Source organism: Chelonia mydas, chromosome 2 (assembly GCF_015237465.2).
Source record: "Chelonia mydas isolate rCheMyd1 chromosome 2, rCheMyd1.pri.v2, whole genome shotgun sequence".
NCBI lineage: Eukaryota > Metazoa > Chordata > Testudines > Cheloniidae > Chelonia > Chelonia mydas.
Window position 1 is genome coordinate 21,388,425 of NC_057850.1, and position 21,034 is coordinate 21,409,458.

General features: G+C 42.6%; 1 protein-coding gene across 27 annotated transcripts in view; it reads left to right on the forward strand.

Annotated features, from left to right (window-relative positions):
- Nucleotides 1–21,034, forward strand: part of MTSS1 (MTSS I-BAR domain containing 1) — a 175,064-nt gene that overhangs the window by 137,374 nt on the left and 16,656 nt on the right. For 16 of the 27 annotated variants that reach the window (XM_007065749.4, XM_027828042.3, XM_007065750.4 and 13 more), the window contains 4 exons: nucleotides 15,637–15,794; nucleotides 16,931–17,038; nucleotides 18,376–18,473; nucleotides 20,691–20,901. In XM_007065749.4, the coding sequence (XP_007065811.2) occupies nucleotides 15,637–15,794; nucleotides 16,931–17,038; nucleotides 18,376–18,473; nucleotides 20,691–20,901 (575 nt within the window). The remainder of the gene's footprint in view (nucleotides 1–15,636; nucleotides 15,795–16,930; nucleotides 17,039–18,375; nucleotides 18,474–20,690; nucleotides 20,902–21,034) is intronic. The other 11 variants (XM_043539110.1, XM_043539107.1, XM_043539115.1 and 8 more) reach the window with 2 other exon arrangements.

Sequence of the window (21,034 nt, forward strand, 5' to 3'; positions counted from 1 at the left end):
GGAAGGGACTGGGCATGCCCATAGGGGTGGTTTGGGGGGGCATTGCCACCCCCCAAGCTGAGGCGAGGTGAGGGGGCATGCAGGGTCATGTGCCACGGCTCCACTCATTTCTGCGAGCACAAAGCTGCCTGGCTGAAGGAGGCTGGTGCCCCGCTCTCTGGCTCTGAAGCTGGACACTGCCTCCTGGGTCCCAGTGCCTGGTTTGTGTACAACAGTGAGTGCCCACGGTGGGACAGGGTAAGGTGGGTGAGGGAAATGAGGAAAGGGGGATGGGGTGGTGGGAAGAGGCAGTGGGGAAGGAACGGGGGTGGGATAGGGCAAGGGGAAATGGGAGTTTAGGTGAGAGGGATGGGGCAGGGGAAAGTGGGGAAAGGAAGAGGAATGGGATGGGGAAGAGAAGAGGATAGAGGAATTGGGGGCGGGTGGGAGAAAGCAGGTGCCCGGTATGCAGCATCCCCTCAGCCGTAGCAGCTGGGGCTCTTCTATTAAGCAGGCCCATCAAACCCCCATCCCGAAGAGCCCCATCCCCTTGCACCTGGACACCCCAACAAGCCCCCTGCACCCAGACCCCCATCCCACTGAGTACCAACCAGCTGCACCCAGACCACCACCCCATCAAACCCCACTCCCGCAGCACCCAGACCCCTTCACCGAGTCTCCCTCAACCAAACCATCCCTCCTGAGCCCCAATCACCTTCACATGGCCCCCACTGCAGAGTCCCATTGTCCCTATGCCCAGAATCCCGCAACAAGCCCCTGTGTATCCAGATACCCCCACTGAGCCACCTGCACCCAGGTTGCCCCAGACAGAACCCTCTAACCCCACACCTGATCCCCCACACTTAGCCTCTCTATGCTTGGATCCTGCTGATCCAGAGAAATGTTCTGGAGAAAGGGGTAAACAGTGAGGTGGCAAAGTTTTCAGATGATACTAAACTGCTTAAAAAGAAAAGGAGTATCTGTGGCACCTTAGAGACTAACAAATTTATTTGAGCATAAGCTTTCGTGGGCTACAGCCCACTTCATTGGATGCATCAGATGCTGTAGCTCACAAAAGCTTAAGCTCAGATAAATTTGTTAGTCTCTAAGGTGCCACCAGTACTCCTTTTTGCGGATACAGACTAACATGGCTGCTACTCTGTAAACTGCTCAAGATAGTTGAGACCAAAGCAGACTGAAGAACTTCAAAAAAATCTCACAAAACTAAGTGACTGGGCAACAAAATGGCAAATGATATTTAATGTGGGTAAATCAAAAGTAATGCACATTGGAAAAAATAACCCCAACTATACATACAATATGATGGGGGCTAATTTAGCTACAACTAATCAGGAGAAAGATCTTGGAGTCATCGTGGATATTTCTCTGAAGACGTCCATGCACTGTGCAGCGGCAGTCAAAAAAGCAAACCGGGATGTTAGGAATCATTTAAAAAAAGGATAGAGAATAAGACAGAGAAGATCTTATTGTCCTTATATAAATCCATGGTACGCCCACATCTTGAATACTGCATACAGATGTGGTCCCCTCATCTCAAAAAAAAAGATATACTGGTATTAGAAAAGGTTCTGAAAAGGGCAACTAAATTGATTAGGGGTTTGGAACGGGTACCATATGAGAAGAGATGAGTCTAGGACTTTTCAGCTTGGAAAAGAGGAGACAAGGGGGCATATGATAGAGGTATATAAAATCATGAGTGGTGTGGAGAAAGTGAATAAGGAATATTCTCAGAATATAACAACTAGGGGCCACCAAATGAAATTAATGGGAAGCAGTCTTAAAACAAATAAAAGGAAGTTCTTCTTCACTCAGCATACAGTCAACCTGTGGAACTCCTTGCCTGAGGAGGTTGTGAAGGCTAGGACTATAACAGGGTTTAAAAGAGAAGTGGATATATTCATGGAGGTTAAATCCATTAATGGCTGTTAGCCAGGATGGGTAAGGAATGGTGTCCCTAGCCTCTGTTTGTCAGAGGGTGGAGATGGATGGCAGGAGAGAGGTCACTTGATCATTACCTGTTAGGTTCACTCCCTCTGGGGCACCTGACATTGGCCACTGTTGGTAGACAGGATACTGGGCTGGATGGACCTTTGGTCTGACCCAGTATGGCCATTCTTATGTTCTTATGATGGACTGAGCCTGCCAGGCCTGCCATGCCTGCCTCACCTGTTGTAAAGGGGCAGGGCCCTGGGTTTTCCTGGGGAAGGCCCCACCCTTGCACTGTGTCAGGGTTGGGTGCAGCCTCACTGCTGAGTCTGTGTCCCGAGGGGGTTTGGAGCTGCAGAGTGATCTCCCGTCTCCATGCACCCAGTAGCCTGTGTTCCCCACTGCTATGCTGGAGCCTCCACATTTATTTATTGACAGATAAAATTCGCAGAATGTTGCAAAATTTTAAAATATTGTGCACAGGATTTTTAATTTTTTGGTGCAGAATTCCCTCAGGAGTAACTTTTTTAAAATAATCCATCAATTCTGCAGTTGAAGCTAGCTTTTATTTAAGTTGTAGCACAAACCTCAGTCATGCAAACAAGTTGGAAATTAGAATTATTAGTTTTTAGTATGCTTCTTTCATTAAACTTTTGTTTTAATAGATAAGTATTTAGGATTCAGGCTCACAAGCACATTCAGCTGCAGCTCTCACAGACTACTGTGAAACCAGCGGTTTTAATGCATGTTGGTCCTTGAAAGCTCTTGCATGCCATGCTACTGATCATGCATGATTGAAGCAGCTGCTATGAAGGTAGCATATTAAGACTGTCCTGTGGGTAGCCGTGGATTCTTGTTAATATCAATGAGAAGCAACCCAGCAGCTGTGGTGAGCTCTCTGTACAGTTTATTAGACGTGTATCTGCCTGTGTCGACCTCTTAGTCCCACAACTGCCTGAAGCTGCTGCTTTTTCGACCAGCAGAGTGGAGTCGGGCCACAACCACTCACCCAGTAGCTCTGCTCCCCGTCAGCAAAAATCAAGATTGAGAGAAGAGTGAATGGACAATAAGAAGCCTTTTGCCTTCAGAAATCTCTCCTCAGGGTATCTGAGCAAGTGATTGGTCCCTTTCTGAGCGTGCACCTTAGTGTTCTGTAGAACGACCACACTGATGTTCTTCGCTCTCGTTGATTGGGGGAACTCCAAATCGGATCTTTCTGTCTGTTGCTAATTTCTATTCTGTCAAGTCATGCAATCCAATACCTAGCTGGGGCAGGAGTGTCCCCCAGAGTATATTTTTCACTGCCATGTATAATCCGGTATTAAATGACGAAGCGTCTCTGGAAATTTTTTTTATAATTTAAGAATTTTATTCTATGAAAACATTCCTAGGTAGCTAGCCTAAGGCTTGTCTATGATAAAGAGATTAATCGATTGTTAATGTTCCCTGTTGATTGCGGTATACCATGTGTCCATGAGGAAAAATACTTTCAGTGGTAATGGAGGCAATAATCCATTGAGGTTTCCCTGGTAACTTAGGGGGAAAAGCCTCAGTTGGTTGAAGTTGTTCATTCAGTGCCAGTGCAAATGCATGTGCACAGCTCGCCACCTCTCCTCTCTGGCAGCAGCTGGAGCTGACAGCTCCTTCATATGAGTAACGCAGTGGAGTCAGGTTGATGAAGGCAATAGCTGGGAGGTGCCTGGTGATCTGCAGTCTAATATTACAACCTCAGAGTTTTTCAAAATGTGTATCGCAGTGTATCAGGAGTGCAGCCTAGAGGTAGCCCTGTGTGCCATTTCGCCTGGGGCATGGAGACCTCTTTAGGGCTCAGACACAATTCCCGCACTGGTAAAGCCTGGGAGTGCTGCAGTTGGCAACTGCCACTGCTTTTTCTAGTAGTGGGCTTATGGGTGCTCCACTTCAGGTGCGCATGTGCTCTCGAGCCCTTGAGCAGAGATTCTTCTGTTAGCAGTGTCCATTTGACTCTCGTGTGTGCTCGAAACAACTTCATTCCACTCTCTGAGCATACATAGGGCTACGTGGGTGAACTGACCTCAGTTCCTTCTCTACCGCCTTGGCCTGAGACGGGGTTCTAGCATGTCTGCCTCAGGTGTGCCTCAGTGTTTTCTGTAGTTGTTTAGTTAGTTTAGTGTTTCTAGTTAGTGTTAGCTATTGTTGGTATAGAATGAATTAGGTTATTGTGAGGGGGTTCAGTTTTTCCTCCCCCCCCCCCTTATTTTTCCCCTCCCCTATTTTTTCTGGGGGGCTTATTTGTCCTGGCTGGGTATGCCTCACTCACCAGGTTTCAAACACTGCCTCTTGTGGGGAGGCTATCCTGATCAGTGACAGCCACTCTATGTGTATCTGTTGCATGGGAGAGTTCCATAGCTCCCAGAAGAGTAATTCTACCTGACTCTAAAATCTAGAGCTCGGAAGAATCGGGAGATGAAACTGAAACTGCTGATGGAAGCGCTCTCTTTGACTCACTTCCGAATCAGATCAGGAGACCCCCACCACCATCACGACCTCCCCAAATACATCCGTCTCCAGACAGATCCAGTGCCCCTTCAACTTTAGCTAAGGTTTCACCTAAGAAGAGGAAGATTTTGGAGGACTCAGGGTAGGCCTTGAAGAAGAGGAGCTCAGCCTCCTACCACAAGGAGCCAGCTCCCAACAAGTGCAACTCTCCTGGTAGGTCTGTGATATTGTGGGCCTCGACCTTTTGACTCGGAAGAGTCTTTCGTCTCCATGGTACTTCCAGTACCAGCTGAGCAGGGAGATCCTAGAGCGCTTTGGAGAAACATGACACTGGCAGGGCCCCAGTACTATGCCCCTCCAGATCAGCACTATCTATTTCACTTATTAATGGGGCCTTCCCACTCCGCGGTCTTGGTACCAACAAAATCAAAGCACACAGCTTCGGTGCTGGCACTAGATGCTCCAAACCAATGGTACCACCAAACTGCTGTGTAAGTACAACCCACTTGGTACGACAGAAATTCCGTTACTCCAGGAACTTGTCAGTGTTAGATGAGCCAGAATCCCCACTGCTCGTGGGTACTGAATGACTTGGTTCCAAGACCCTGGTCTCTGGATTACCACTGCTTCCCGTGCCATAGGATTGTTTACCCTTTTCTACTACCCCTCCACCATTAGAGGACATTGAGGAGGATTAGGGAGACATTTAATCAGTCTCTCCCTTGTCAGAGCAGGGTTCCTTCCTCATCATTATAGGAACCCATACTTTGACAGAGTCACGCCCATGTCAGTGTGGGATCAGTCCTAGGTACCACCCCATCTCCTATATGGGGATCCTTGGGCAATGTATCGGCAGCGATTTGCCAGACCTCCAGCTTCACTGCACCAGGAAACTAGAGTCACGCAGTCTCCTCCACCAAACCTTGAAGATGCTCACAACTCAGGGCAGATGGTCACCTCAGGAAACCAGTCTCCATATCAACTCGTTGGAACTCAGGACAGTCAGGAATGCCTGTCTTCAGTTCCTACCCCTCTTCAAGGGCAAATCAACCACAATCCTGATAGTGTGTCTTGTATGTTCTATATCATCCCTCTCCCTGTGTGCCAAAGCTATAAAGTTATGAAACTGATGTATAGCCCATCAGATTCAGATTTCAGCTCTTTATCCTCCTGGAGTCCAGAATGTCACAGCCAATATGCTCAGCAGGTGCTTCTCCCAGGATTATAAATGGAAGTTGGACTTTCAAATCCTTCATGGGATATTTCAGAGTTAGTGACTTCCACAAGTGGACCTGTTCACCACACCCAGGAACAGGAAGTGCTCCTTATTCTGCTCAAGAGGAGGCCCTAGGTGCCTCTCTTTTGGAGACAACTTTCTCCTTCCTGGGACAATAGGTCTGTTTTATGCATTCCCTCCAACACCACTAATTGTAAGAACGATTAACAAAATCGGGCAGGACAAGGCCAGGGTTATCCTCGTAGAACTGATCTGTCCAAGGCAAGCTTTATATCCTGACCTGCTTCACCTGTGTGTCCAACTGGCACTCAAGCTTCTGACTGTCCCTCATCTCTCCCAGCGTGAGAGTTGTGCTTCACCCCAATCTAGGGGTTCTCTGTCTCCAAGCATGACTCCTGCATGGTTCATGGGATTAGAATCCACCTGCTTGACAGGAGTACAAACGGGTATTACTAAATGCTAGAAAATTGAGTCAACTCAAAGTACTTGCCAATGACTGAACCTCTTCCATTTCTGAAGGGGTCACCATTACTGTCTTGTGTCTGGATCTTTTTCGCCCTCAAGCATCTTGGATTATCTGCTGGACTTGGGGAGAGTGGGGGGAAGTTTATCAGTTAGCTCTGTTAAGGTTTATCTTGCAACAATATCAGCTTTTCATTCCCCACTAGAAGGATTTTCTGTTTTTGCACACTCTGTCATCAAAATTTATTAAGGGTATGGGGAATCTTATTTTTATCCTCAGGTTAAGGATCCCACTCTGACTTGGGATCTCAACCAAGTACTTAAATACCTTTTGGGCCCTCCATTTGAACCTGTGACGACCTGCTCCTTGTTTCACTTACCTATGAAGATGGCCTGTGTAGTAGCTATCATGTCAGCCCACAGCGTTGGGGAAATTGGAGCCTTGATGGCAGACAGCCCCCCCCCCCCCCATTTACGATATTTTTCAAGGACGAGGTCTCCCCATGACTGCACCAAAGTTCTTACCTGAGGTGCTGTCTATTCTTCTACCAGTATTTTTTCCTAAACCACATAAATCTGACCAGGAGACTTCCCTTCACACATTATATATACGAAGGGCATTGGCCTTTAATCTGGATAGAACCAATCCATTTCAGAAATAACCTACACTCTGTTTCCATTGCAGAAAGATTAAAGGGGTCCATGATCTCATCACAGAGATTGTTGGGAGGGATCCCTGGGTGTATTACTGTTTGCTATGATGCAGCTGGTGCTTTGCCTCTGCAAAGGATCATAGCACACTCTACCTGATCACAAGCAACTTCCAGAGCATTGCTCAAAAAGATACCAGTGTCTGAGATGCAGAGCTGTTACATGGGCTTCAGTACATACATTTTCTAAGCACTAGGCCTTGGTCCACACCATCAGATCTGATGCAGCATGTGGTTCTGCTGTACTGTCTTTAGTCTTGGACTCGATTATTAAGCTCCCTCCTCCCTGTGAGGATACTGCTCGGGAGTCACCTGAAGTGGAGCACCCATAGGAACACTGCTTCAAGAAGAAGAAAAGTTACTCATCTTGTGCAATAACTGTGGGTCTTCAAGATGTGTGTCCCTATGGATGCTCCACTACCTGCCCTCCTTCCCCTCTGCCTCGAACTGTTCTTATTGGACGTTCGGATAGGGAAGGAACCGAGTGAAGGTGGTTCGCCTGCGCAGCCCTCTATACGTTTGGAGCACAGCATGAAGTAAGGAGTGCATGCATGAGCCAAACAGAAACTGCTAATGGAAAAATCTCTGATTAAGGGCTCAAAAGGCACATGTGCACCATAGGGACATACATCTCGAAGAACCACAGTTACTGCACAAAGTGAGTAACCTTTTCTTCAGGGAGCAGAGAGGGTAGGCCACACATAGATCACAAGCCCTATCTGCTGACTGGCTAGGCTCTGCGTTGTGGGTATTCAGTACAGTTTTCCTGTCCAAGGAACAGTCATTAGGACGCATCCTGTCCACATAGGTTTGGCAGGTTACATAAAGGAGCAATACAAGAGCTTTATAAAGGCACAGGTGATGCCAGAGCTGTGTGAGGTTAAAGAAACTTTGTGTTGAAGGGAATTGGGCTAAAATACACTGGGCCTGATTTTGGTTACACCTTACTTACACGAGTGTTACTCCATTGAAGTCAGTGGAGTTACATTAGTATAAGCTGAGTCACTTATACACCAAGTAATTAGTGCAGGGTTTTTTTCTATATAACTTTTAAACAATGATGATTGAATTTCACCATCAGTTGACTTTACTTCATCAGTAGATTCCTAGTGAAATAGATAGTGCATCTTTTATCATTTATACCAATAGACCTATGAATTTAACCTCGAATTTCTGTGTTCATCCAGGGCTTTCACCATGCACAATTATATTTGAGGAACAGCTGAACATTTATAGCAGCTCTCTGAAACCGAGTCATACATTAGTTTCAGCAGTTCAATTAATGACTAATATTTCGCATTTGGTAGACTTACATTTATGAGCTACTGTCTAGATTTAAGGCACTTACAATCATTTTCAAAATTCTTCTCAAAATATAGTCACTTTCGTATTTTCTTGTCGTGTCAATAATATAATCCTCAGTCTGATAGAAAAGAAAAACTCCAGTGTAATGTAAATAGTATTCTAATCACTGCATCTAATTACAAAGAGGAACGAATCACTTGAAATAAAAAGGATTTGAAAGGTATTAAAAAATGACACAAAGTTACCATCTTGCCTGTCTCAAGAGGCAGATGAGGACTCCGAAAATGTGAGTCTATTCAGGAACGATTTGAAATTGGGGTGGATAAAAATCAGGTTTTTTTTAAAAATCAGATATTTTTATTTAAATTGAATTTCTTTGATTTTATTCATTTAAATTATACTTTTTCTTTTTAAAAATCTATTTAAAATGAACTCTGAATTTAACACTAAACGGCTTATGATCTCTTAAAACATTTAAATAGAAAAAAATATCTGAATCCATGAGTCTCTTTCAGAAACTTGGAGTTAAAACTGATTTTCTATATAAAGAGAGAATCGGGAAAAACATCTAACTTTTGAGGTCAAGCTTTATAAATATGGCACAATAATAGTAAATAAGCAATATATCCTTCACCATTTTCTAACATACTAAAAATGTACAGATAATAGGAATCTGAAAATACTAAGCTCTGTAGTTGCTTAGATAAATGTATTCGTGTACCCTCCTAAGTAGCAAAAAATATGTACCAAGCCTGATGTAAAGGCAGCATTAGTTGTAAATCAACATGGTTTAATGGTTATATCAACCAATGAGAATGCACCTTTCTTTAGAAAATAACTGAAGAACAGTTGATTATTTAAATTGAGGCTTTCCACTTGGTGCTTTAAATTGCCTTGATTTAAATCAGTCCACCCTGTTTCAAATCAGAGTTTGCCAAAAAAAAACAATTTTTAATGTTTCACTTTTTCGGGGAGGGGAACTTAGTAATTCTATAATTTCACAGGCCACTATTAAATTAACTATTTTTTAAAAGTTATAGACCCTACTGTAAAACAGTTGTGAAAGTCTTAGGCCTGGTCTGAGAAAAATCCACGGATGGTAATGTCAATCAGTTGATCTGACACAGCTGGTGAAACACCAGTTGAGTGTGTCCCCACTGGTAATGCTGCACCAGTGTAAGTCAGTGTGCAGTCTTGTCCTGGGTCCATGCTAGCACTGTGCCGCTTTATTCGAGGCAGACGCATTGCCCACTAGGAAAACATCAGAGAGTTCTTCACACTGTACAATAAAGCACAATTTTCTCTCTGGATTACACTCTCTGCATGTGCGTGGATCAGTCTCAATTTTTATGTTTTTGTTATGTTAGAAAATTATGAATAACACATTGTATTTTCTACATGATGATTAATGTTTTACTTGTGATTTGTGCCAACCTGTATTTGGATGGAGATTCAGACTCAATTAAAAATGCATGTCATGGGGTGAAAGGGATGGCACCTTTGACTGATTTTTCCTTTCAGTTAATTGGGCAGCAGATAAGCACATGTGACCAACTGGCTGCTGCTGATCAAAAAGGAAAGTATCTGGGTTTCATAAGGCAGGGAAGAGTGGATGTGAAAAGAGGGATGTGGAGAGTTTCCTGGGAGAGAGTCAGGAGCAGCAGGGGAGTGCAGCTGGAGGTAGAGAGGAGCAGCTGGGGCTGAGCTCCTGATAGGATTCCTTTGGGAAGCAATTGGGAAAGTTGTCTGGAGGTACAGCTTGAGAATCCAGAGAGCAGAGGTGTCAGGAAAGGGTCCTGGATAACCCAGAGGACTCCAAAGGGAATGAGAGGAAGTAGGAGCTAGAGAGCACTGTATTATTTGGGGAAATTGAAGCCAGACCTCAGAGAAGGATGACTGTGAAAGGGAAATAAACAGGCCTTAGACAGGAGGACTGTACCCAGTGGAGGACCTCAGAAAGAGACTTTATTTGAAGCTGCGAAATAGAAAGACCTTCAGAAAGGAGGGGCTGTACCCAATAGGATACTGGGACAAAAGGGACTGTTTGAGCATATTGTACGTTCATAAACTACTCCCCAAGAAGGGTGTTGGCATGTGACACAGGCCTCAGTGGACTTATTGTGGAGCTCCTGGGCGAAGGGAAACTGAGTGCGCAGAACAACTGTGCTCATTTATCATGCACAAGAACAGCATTTTAAAATTGTTTTTATGAGTTAAATAAAATTACCTTAAATGTTGTGGATACATAAAGAAAAAAGTCAGTTTATCAAAAACAGGTTTTGCATATAAACTTAATTTATTAAACAGAGGAAATACTATCTGTAGTTAGTGAATTGAACTGATTGTTTCTTGTCACCATGTCCTTCAGGACTTTAGAACTAATAGATCTCATTCTCTAAAACAAAAGGAGTACTTGTGGCACCTTAGAGACTAACCAGTTTATTTGAGCATGAGCTTTCGTGAGCTACAGCTCACTTCATCGGATGCATAGCATATCGTGGAAACTGCAGAAGACGTTATATACACACAGAGACCATAAAACAAAACTTCCTCCCACCCCACTCTCCTGCTGGTAACAGCTTATCTAAAGTGATCATCAAGTAGGGCCATTTCCAGCACAAATCCAGGTTTTCTCACCCTTCCCCCCCCAACACACACAAATCCAGGTTTTCTCACCCTTCCCCCCCCCCCCCCAACACACACACACATACAAACTCTGGAGAGTGAGTTTGTGTGTGTGTGTGTGTGTGTTGGGGGGGGGGGGGGAAGGGTGAGAAAACCTGGATTTGTGCTGGAAATGGCCCTACTTGATGATCACTTTAGATAAGCTGTTACCAGCAGGAGAGTGGGGTGGGAGGAAGTTTTGTTTCATGGTCTCTGTGTGTATATAATGTCTTCTGCAGTTTCCACGATATGCTATGCATCCGATGAAGTGAGCTGTAGCTCACGAAAGCTCATGCTCAAATAAACTGGTTAGTCTCTAAGGTGCCACAAGTACTCCTTTTCTTTTTACGAATACAGACTAACACGGCTGTTACTCTGAAACCTGTCATTCTCTAAAACAGTTGTTCTCAACCTTTCCAGACAATTGTACCCCTTTCAGGAGTCTGATTTGTCTTGCGTACCCCAAGTTTCACCTCACTTAAAAACTGCTTGCTTACAAAATCAGACACAAAAATACAAGTGTCACAGCACACAAGCTTACTTTCTTGTTTTTGCCATATAAGTATAAAATAAATTGTATGGAGTATAAATATTGAACTTGTATTTCAGTGTTGTACTTGAGCCTGTTTTTCACTTGTCTAAAACCCAAGCCTCAGGTGACGGGGCTGAAGTATGTAACTGAGCTTCATGGGGGCTGGGGCAGTTGCCCTGCTTGCCACCCCTTAATGCTGGCCCTGCATTTGTGATTCCCCAAACTCATCCCTGTGACTCCCCTGGGGGCTGCAATCCCCAGGTTGAGGAAACACTGATCTAGATTAATTGAAGTACCCACTGGAAGACCTCTGCGTACCGCCAGGAGTACTTGTACCCCTGGTTGAGAACCACTACTCTAACATCTAGTTTTTATTCAGAGATTGGAAGAGAAAAACAAGCTTCCCTGCTTTTTCAACTCCCATTGGTGTCTTAACTTTGACGCCAACTAGTCACTGAACTGAACTAGCTGAATAAACTGAAATGAAGAAAATATTCTTTCTGTTCCTGAAGCAGCAGCCACTGCTGTCAAACCCGGTTTAGCACTTCAGAAAATTCTAGTTCCAGCTGTTTATCCACTGACTTCTACCAGTTCAGTTTTCAGTGGCTTGACTTTCTTTAAAAATTTAGCAGCAGACATGTACTGATAATTTTTTTTTTAAATTTAATTTATTTTAATAGCATATAATAAGTTTAAGCCTTAACATACATCGTCATGATATCATGGAGCTGGCTTGAGTTTGATGATCAGCTGGCAAGTGCAACAGAACAAGGGCCCAGTTTTGCCTAAAAAGTTGGGACGTCCAGGGTAAGGCTTAAAAAGGGGACTGTCCTGGCCAAAACAGGACGTATGGTCATCCTAGGCTGTGGTAAGAGCCTCCCAGAGAGCCCAAGCCACTGTGGGGAGCCTCGGCCCCTCCACCTGCCTTGGGTGGGGGGCCTGAGAAAAGCTTTGTCTTTGCCCCTTGGAGCACACTGTCTAGGGCAGGTGCCAGGGCTCACCACAACAGCCCAGGCTTCCTGGGAACCTCGTACCACAGCCCAGCTCTGCTTCTGGCCTGAGCTGGATCTTGGTGGGAAGGAGAAGAGCAGGAGGCAGGGCCCTGGCTGGGGGCGGGGGAGAGAAGAGACTCAAATATTCTTTGTGCCCAGGGCCCCAATAAATATTAGTCCAGCTCTGCGTCTATAGCTTTGATTGGATTTGCATCAGATAATTATATTTTTGGTAGCTTATCATTGTTACAAACCACTTTGACAGAGCATATATATTGTATATTAAGGATTCATTTCTAAACTCTCAGTTTAATTTTACACGCTCCTCAAAATACTTGATCATTCAAGATATCATATGTACTCTGCTGTCCCTAAATGTGCTGGTGTCCTAGCTTCTCTGCTGTCCTACATCATTAAAGCCACAGAACTTAGAGCCTGGCATGTAATTCAGTGCCAGCTTCGGCTAGCCCACAGAAGTAACTAACTCCTGTTGTACTTATCTGTATATAAATCTCTGCTGACAAACATGCATCTTAAGAGATCCCTACACTAGTTTATACTGGCTGTGCTTTTAGGTCAACCACTTCAGTGCTAGTTGTTTGAAACATAGAAGGTGTAGTTAGCTAGAGATCTGTTAAATGTTTTCTCTTCCTGACTTGAGTCTAAAACAAGTGAACCTGAATTATACATATTTTTTTCAACCCATTTTAAACTCGAGGTTTCAACCCCTAGGCAACAGGAGCCCTGAACTCAGCACACACATTGCTTTAATAAATCCCAAGTCTCAGCACCATGGGTTAAATTCTTATAGAGTATTTTCCAGAGGGGCCTCATTCCCCCTAACATGCTATAAAATCTGTAGGGGGGTTGAAAACATTTACCGGAACGTGGCTCTGGACAGCTCTGGCTGAATTTAAGCCCTGCTCAGCACCAACTAGTGAAAAGACATTCACTTGAATTTTCTTTGCTGACCTTCACCATAAAAGCCCTCAGGTCTCAGTGAATGACCTTGTTGAGGGGTGAAGCTGGTCGTGGTGCCTGTACCGTCCAGTTAGTCATGCTCCCAAAATGGCCCCAGGCATCACTACAAGGTGGTGCAAAATGCTCCTTTGTATAAACTTCACTCCTAAGAAAGGAATATGCTGCCTCTGAAGGAGACAATACATCTTAGATGGTGTACTTTCATCATGTGCATGGTAATGTGTTACCATCAGGCTAACCCAATCTTACCTTGCCTTTTGCTTTCTCTCTAAAACAATGTTGTACCAAGATATCAAATTCTGTTCTAATTAAGGTTGGCAGTAACTATTCTCATCCAATGTATGAGAGTCCAAGGTGAAATGAGCATGTGGTCTCTGGTCTGTATAGGCCGCGTTGTACATTTGCACCTGGTACATCGAGTAGTCTTTGTTTTACAGAGGACCATGTAGGTATAGCTTCTGAAGTTGGCTTGCAAAACAGTAAGGAAAAATCCTATGTTCTGTCAGGTCTGCTCCCTAATAGGATTTCAGCTTCCAGGAATTGCAATTCTGCCAACTTTCATACCACTGAAGTTTTGGTGCACCAGAAAAGGCAAGTTAGTTTCTTCATCTGCCACCATTTCATAAACCCCATCCTTGAGCCAAACATTACAAAATGTTATATAGCAGTCTTTGGTGTAGATGGAGACAAAAAAGGTTTCTACAGAGGGTGAAATGTAAATGTTGGGGCAGCTTCACAAAGGGTGTAGGAGTTGCAATGTCTAACAGGTGCCTAGAAACTACTGGAAAAACACTGGGAATCCAGAAAACCTGAATTAGGTGCCTACACTCCCTATATGGTGAACGGGGGGAGAGAGGTGCTTAACAAAAGCCAGCATGCTAGGCAGGGAAACGCCTAAGCAGCTAATGGGAGATGCTGAGAAGAAGGGTATGTCCTAAGCCCTGCCCCTCTCTTGGAGTTCAGTAACTCAGCTTGGGGGGAAGCCCCTATATAGCAACTATGTACCCAAACATGCTAACCAACTGTTATCTTGCCTGGAAATGGTCTTCCCCCGACATTTCAGACGGATGCAAAAATTAGTGATGGGCAGTATCACTGCAGTGAATCTGGGAGGAGGAGCTTCACTAATATGAACAAACATAAATATAATATACAAGTAGTCCTTGGTATTCCACACTGATGGAAATGGAAATATACAAAGTACATAAAATTTTCAGAAAAAAGAAAAGGAGTACTTGTGGCACCTTAGAGACTAACCAATTTATTTGAGCATAAGCTTTCGTGAGCTACAGAAATTGGTTAGTCTCTAAGGTGCCACAAGTACTCCTTTTCTTTTTGCGAATACAGACTAACACGGCTGTTACTCTGAAAATTTTCAGAAAAGACATCACATTATTTAATGCTTAGGGTAAATGTACGTGTCTGAGTCTCTAAAATATTACAGAACCTAATAAGTTGTACTAAAAAGTCTTGTAGCTATAACAGTGAATCAATAATGCTTTAGCTAAGGCTGCTTTTCATTACAAACCCATTTTTTTGGAGTGGTGGACAGTACGCATGGGTGTAACTTGTTTTAGGATGAGACTTGATGTATGCTTACTGTGGCAGCAAGCTTCAGCATAATGAGTTTGTTGCAACTATATAGATGGATCTCTGACAAAAGTCTGTTCCTTTTACTTTTAGTAGATTGGTTTTAGGTAAAAAAAAAAATGTAAAAGCTACTGGACTTATGCATAACTTATAAAAGGGTTTTGACCTTAGTAGAATGGTGAGTACTGTGCTTTGCTATTACCAGTTACTTCTAGAAATACAAGAGAATTCAGTGTTCTAACGATCAGTAATTGGCACCTATTGTCATTGGATCCTAAGGAACATCACTAGTGCATGAATCTTTTGTGGTCCTACCAAAACCAAAAGTAACTAGGAACTAGGCTCAAAGAGAGGGTAGGGGGAGAGAGAAAGCTGTCAGTGATTGGCACCTTCACAACTCCTGCAGGCAACAGTCATTAACAAGGATGGCTGAGGGTTTTTTTTAATAAGATTGGCTTTATGCAGCCATCTTACACTCTCCATGTGAAATACAAACCAGAATCTGCTCTTTCTAACTTGAAGGAACCTCCTTCAATTGGAATTGAGGGGGTTGTATTTCTTCTTCCAGGTGAAAAAGAAATTATGGTAAACTACTTGATTAAGAAAATATATTTTAATTATAGAAAATGCTGATTAGCCTCACATTATGAATAGCCTTGTCAGGCAATGAGGCAGTGATATTGACTGAAAATAGGGAGTTCCTTCTGTGTAAGCAAGTAGTTCAAACAAAACCTACTTATGATTCTTTCCCACGTACAGGGAGAGGAGACATCCAGCCCCAGCTGGACAGTGCATTACAAGATGTCAATGATAAGTACCTGCTGCTTGAAGAAACTGAGAAGCAGGCTGTTAGAAAGGCCCTCATTGAAGAACGCAGTCGCTTCTGTACTTTTATCTCGATGCTACGGCCTGTGATAGTAAGTCTTTTGTTTCAGGTTCTTTAAATTAACAACCCTGACAGGTGAACGTAACTTTGAGGTAAAGTAATTAGTAATAAAAGTTTTGAATGAACTTTTAGATGTTACTAATTCATATTCTGCCTCCCTCTCTTTAAAATGGGATATTAAAAAGTATCCTTCCTCCCTCACTCTTCACTCCGCTAGGACTTGTGTACATTCCATGACCTCCCCCCCCGACCCCCCATATACAGAAATGATTATCTGACAGATTCCAGTTTGCTCCGACACAGTTTTCTGATGGCATCGGCCACCTATACAAGGCCCTTTTCAGTTCATTTGAGAGGTTTAAGTATATTTCCTTAAGCTCAGTTTGCCTGAAGCCCAGGGATGGAATGTTGTCTCATTATATAAGACTTGTGTATTTGTGGATAGTTGCATATGCAATATGTTCTTGATGCTTGTTTATGAAAGGCATGAGTCCCTAAGTAGAACCACAGTTAAATGTTAGGTAGGAGGGTGCCTAAGCAATAAGAAGTGAATAGCAGACGCTGGAGTTCTGGATAAAATTGCCATGGTAGCTTAAGCAATTGCTGTGGTAATTTGCCATGTTCCTGAAAATGTCAGGTCAAAACCAGCCCTTGGCATAATTATGTGCTAGTCTGAATCTCAGATTTATGTAATGACTTTATCTAAATGAAGTGCACACAAAACCAGCAAAAACTATAAGTTCAACCACTGTGTCTTAGTTTCAAGGATAAGATCCCTAAGGCCAAACACTGAATACACTTAGGAGTTCTGATTCCCATTCCAAATGCAGAGAGGGACTGCACTTCTGTTTGCACAAGTCTTTCTAAAAGTTTGCTTAGATTTCTGCATCTCCTGGGTGAGACAGGTGGCTTACTGAGCATGAGTTTTGAGGCACAGATTTGCTGCAGTGTGGTTCTCGTTCTTAAGAATTATAGATTGAACTTTCCAGCCCTTTTCCATGGGAAATAATAATCTCTTGGACAAACACATGAGCATGTAACTGATTGTTTGACGTAGCTGTACCCAGGAGGAGGAGTGATAAAGGTTGCACATCATGGTCTATATATGGCAATTTTTAAAATCCAAGAGGATTGTGAGCCTTACTGTTATGTTTTTAATCTCTTCAGGAAGAAGAAATATCAATGCTAGGAGAAATAACGCATCTCCAAACCATATCAGATGACCTGAAAAACCTCACTATGGATCCTCACAAATTGCCATCATCAAGTGAACAGGTTAGTTCTTATTCCCTAGAAAAGGCAGTGTTATGGGGGTGGGGGGAAGGGTGGCTGCTTATTAGAAATTTTTACTAACTCCAAGTGGTAAAAAATACTTGAGTATATATTTGTAGGTGCCTAGGTGCAGCTTGATAACTTTTTCACTTTTAATATATACAGTGTTTCCAACTTGATAAATCAAGTAAATCAACGATTCCCTCCTGAACTCGTGGCAGACCAACCCAAAATGTCACTTTGAATGTAGCTAAGAAACAACCACCTGTGCTCCAAAAAGGACTGAGTGGAAAGTGCAGTTTATAAATCAGTTTCATCATTTGGTGCTGGAAAATAACATCTTGCAGCCACAGAGCTGGGGGACTCTTTCAAAGGGAAATGGCTTTTTTTCTGTCATGGGGCCCCACTGTAAGTTTGCTGCTGGCTACAGTTAGAATTAGGCTGCTCGGGGAGAATTTTCCACCCTCCACTACCTTTGTTTGGCAATTGAAAACTAAAAACTGGTAAAAATGTTCTTTTGAACCTTTAAAAGTATCTGTTAAATGCATGTGTAGAACTGTAAAAGCAAATGCAGGAACAAATCTTAAGGTAGTTATGGTAACATTTTAGGCTGGACATTTCAAGAGTCTAAGGGAATTAGGTGCCCAGCTCCCATGGAAACTCAATGGATTTGGGTGCTTGACTCCTGTAAGGTACCTTTGAACATCTTAGACAACAGCAGCACTGCTCTGGATAGATAATTCCCAGCATTCTGTTAATTGAGTTTTACACCCAACCCCCCCCCCCCCCCCCCATATAGGTATACTATCAAGTAACCTAGTTTTAGAATTTAGGCCCTTATTCCACAAACACTTGAGTAGTCTTATAGAGTCCAGTTCTTATTCATTCTGACTCCTTTACACTGATCCGGCAGTGTAAATGAGAATTGGATCCATTAATTTAATGAGTCTGCTCTTATTTGCAGGATCATGGCCCGAGGGTTGATATTTTTTTATTATTACTACATGTAAATAAGTGAAAAAATTATTATTATTTTTGTATAAATCTAAACTTTCCCTTTCATGTTAGTAACCCAAATACTGGGACATTGCTTTAGTGTGCCAGAACCCAAAAATGAAGCTGACTAGTCTGTGCTCATCATCCATCCAGAGCTAAATACGAAAAAAAATAGAAAGCATGAATTTGGTGATCACAAAGTGTAAATCAATAGAAAAATATTGCTAGATTTGTAGTGAAAATTCCTCTAATGAACAACTTTTTGCAAGTTTGGAGTATTTTCTTGAGAGGGAAAATGGCTTTTTTTTAAAAAGCATTTTATATGATCAATTCTGTTTCACCAGGTGATTTTAGATTTGAAAGGTTCTGATTACAGCTGGTCATATCAAACTCCTCCATCCTCTCCCAGTACCACCATGTCCAGAAAATCCAGCGTTTGCAGGTAAGCAGATTGGGGAAATGTCATTTTAATCTATTTTGGGGAAAATAGAACCCCAGGCTCTGTTGCAAATTTGTGCCTGTATTTTGTTTTAATAATGAGATATCAATCCCTACTAGTCATTATCCATTTAACTGTGTGACAGGACGTGAAAAATGAGGGGCACTATTAAATAACTGAATGCAAGGAGACTGACCGCTGAGGATACGTTTGATTCAGTTCAGCTTAGTGCACTGCAGATGAAAGAGCAAACCGTATTAGCCAATCTAAGCTCTGAATTGTTCACTCATAGTTGCCCTTTTTGATCATGAATACCTCATGTTATGATGATTTAGATAAAGAAATGATCATGCAGTAGCTGTAATTCACTACTAGCTTAAATTGTATGAAAGGGAAGAATGTACTAGTCAATTACTTTTTCAGTCTTTTAAATGGAAATGCTTTACTGTGAAATACAAGACTGTTTAATGCTGTCTAATTCTGTCCTAAAGTGTATTTTGGAATAGTTGGGTCTTGTCTTTACTTTCTCTGGAAAACTGTTTTCTTTCAGTAAAACGGTTTATTAGCATGTTGCCCCTGTGCCTTGGTGTCTAAATAATTAACTATCCCACCCTTAAAAAAAAAAAAAAAAAAAAAAAGGATGAATACCTATTGTGTATTCTGCTCTAATACCTTTGTAGCCTTTAATGCTCTTATCTTTTTGATTTACCTTACAAATCAAATGGATCGTAAGCTCCTTTGTGTGAGCTGAATTTAGCCTATAGCATGGCAGACCTAGCAAAATTGCACTTCTTCATATATGTATCTAGCTGTCTCTGCATGCATATATATATATATAATATAAAATTATCCACCATATATATACATACATACACACACACACACGTGTATGTATATATATGTGTATATATAATATATATATATAGTGGATAATTTTATATGTACAGCAGTGAACACAGGCTTAAAGATGCAATATCCTGAAACTGTAAAAGAAAATGGCTGAAAATACATTGAATATTCCTAGACAGCTTTTTATTTTCTCAAGTGATAAGATCATGTAGCAGCAGCTTTTGTGTGTCTGGATCAAGCAACACAGCCCTCCCCATCTTTGTCCCAAGCACACACTTTAACATGCAATTTTTAAATAGAAAAATTATGTTATACATGTTGAATCAGCATACAGCTGGGTGGATACCTTTTCTGTTTCCTTTATACCATTGGGGAGAGCTTACCAGTCTGAGCAGTTATTCCCTATACTTACATTGGGGAGTGCTACTAATGCCATTAGTAAGTTATCTTAAGAGGCAAGAGGAAACTCTTGAAAAGCACCCATGTGTGGCTGGTAATAGTTAATGCAACATAGATTTATTGGAACTTTGAAAACAGTCTCTTTTGGATTATTCAGAAGTCAGTAATATTTATGCCTTTTTCACAGTTACTAGCTGGGATCTTTAAGTCTCTTCCCTCTCTGTACTCACTGACATTTGATAAATACCCTCAGTATAGCTTTACCTTATGTGCTTTCAGTTTGCAGTTTATCAGCAGAAATCTTTTATACAGTGAAACCTGCTGTAGAAGATCTAGAGAACTCAAGATAAGTTCGCATTTTCAAAGCCATTTCCAAAAACTGCATCTGTTTGTCTGCCTACTTACCCTCTTTGTCCAGTCAGATGCAGGCTATTGGATGAGCCTTTAAACTTTGCAGACATGTTACTGGCCACTACCTTAACAGTGTGGCCCATTACATTGAATTTAACATATCTGAGCCGGTAATGTTAAACTAGACTCTCTCTGCTGACCGTCAGATAGGGACAGTAATGGACTGTTCATGTTTGGTGACAGGAGCTCTGTAAAAGCCCAGGGAGTGAAAGTGAGTGAGAGAGAGTGTGTTCTACTGTCTCCCCAAGCTAGGGAAATGAATTCCTTAGGACCAGATTGTGCTACCCTTACTACTCAGTGTGAGTAAGTGTGTCAGAGTCCAGCCCCTAATGAGCGCAGAACGCATAATAATGCAGAACGCCATTTTCCCTCTCTGATCGCTCAGGATATTTGCAGCTTCTTATGATTTTTACCAGTTATTTATCAACATTTCTTTTCTGGTTTATGCTGCCTGTTGCTAGACCTGTAGAGTGTTAATTGTACTGTATTGGTCTCTTCCCATTCCTCCCTCTTGTTTTTCCCTCTCCCCTTTCCTTTCTCTTTTCCTTTTGTCTCTCACAGCAGTCTGAACAGCGTTAACAGTAGTGATTCCCGGTCGAGTGGCTCTCACTCTCACTCACCTAGTTCACACTATCGCTATCGCAGCTCCAATCTGCCTCAGCAAGCGCCGATGAGACTGTCCAGCGTGTCATCCCACGATTCTGGATTCATATCCCAGGATGCTTTCCAGTCCAAATCACCATCCCCTATGCCACCCGAAGCACCTAACCAGGTACGTGCAAGCGAAAAAATACAAATCTGAGTGTGTCGTGTACGGTAATGCGCACACACAAGTTATGGAGTTAGAGGAAGGAGCACATGGTTTTTGGGTATCATGGAATCAAGTTGAACACTTTTAAATGAGG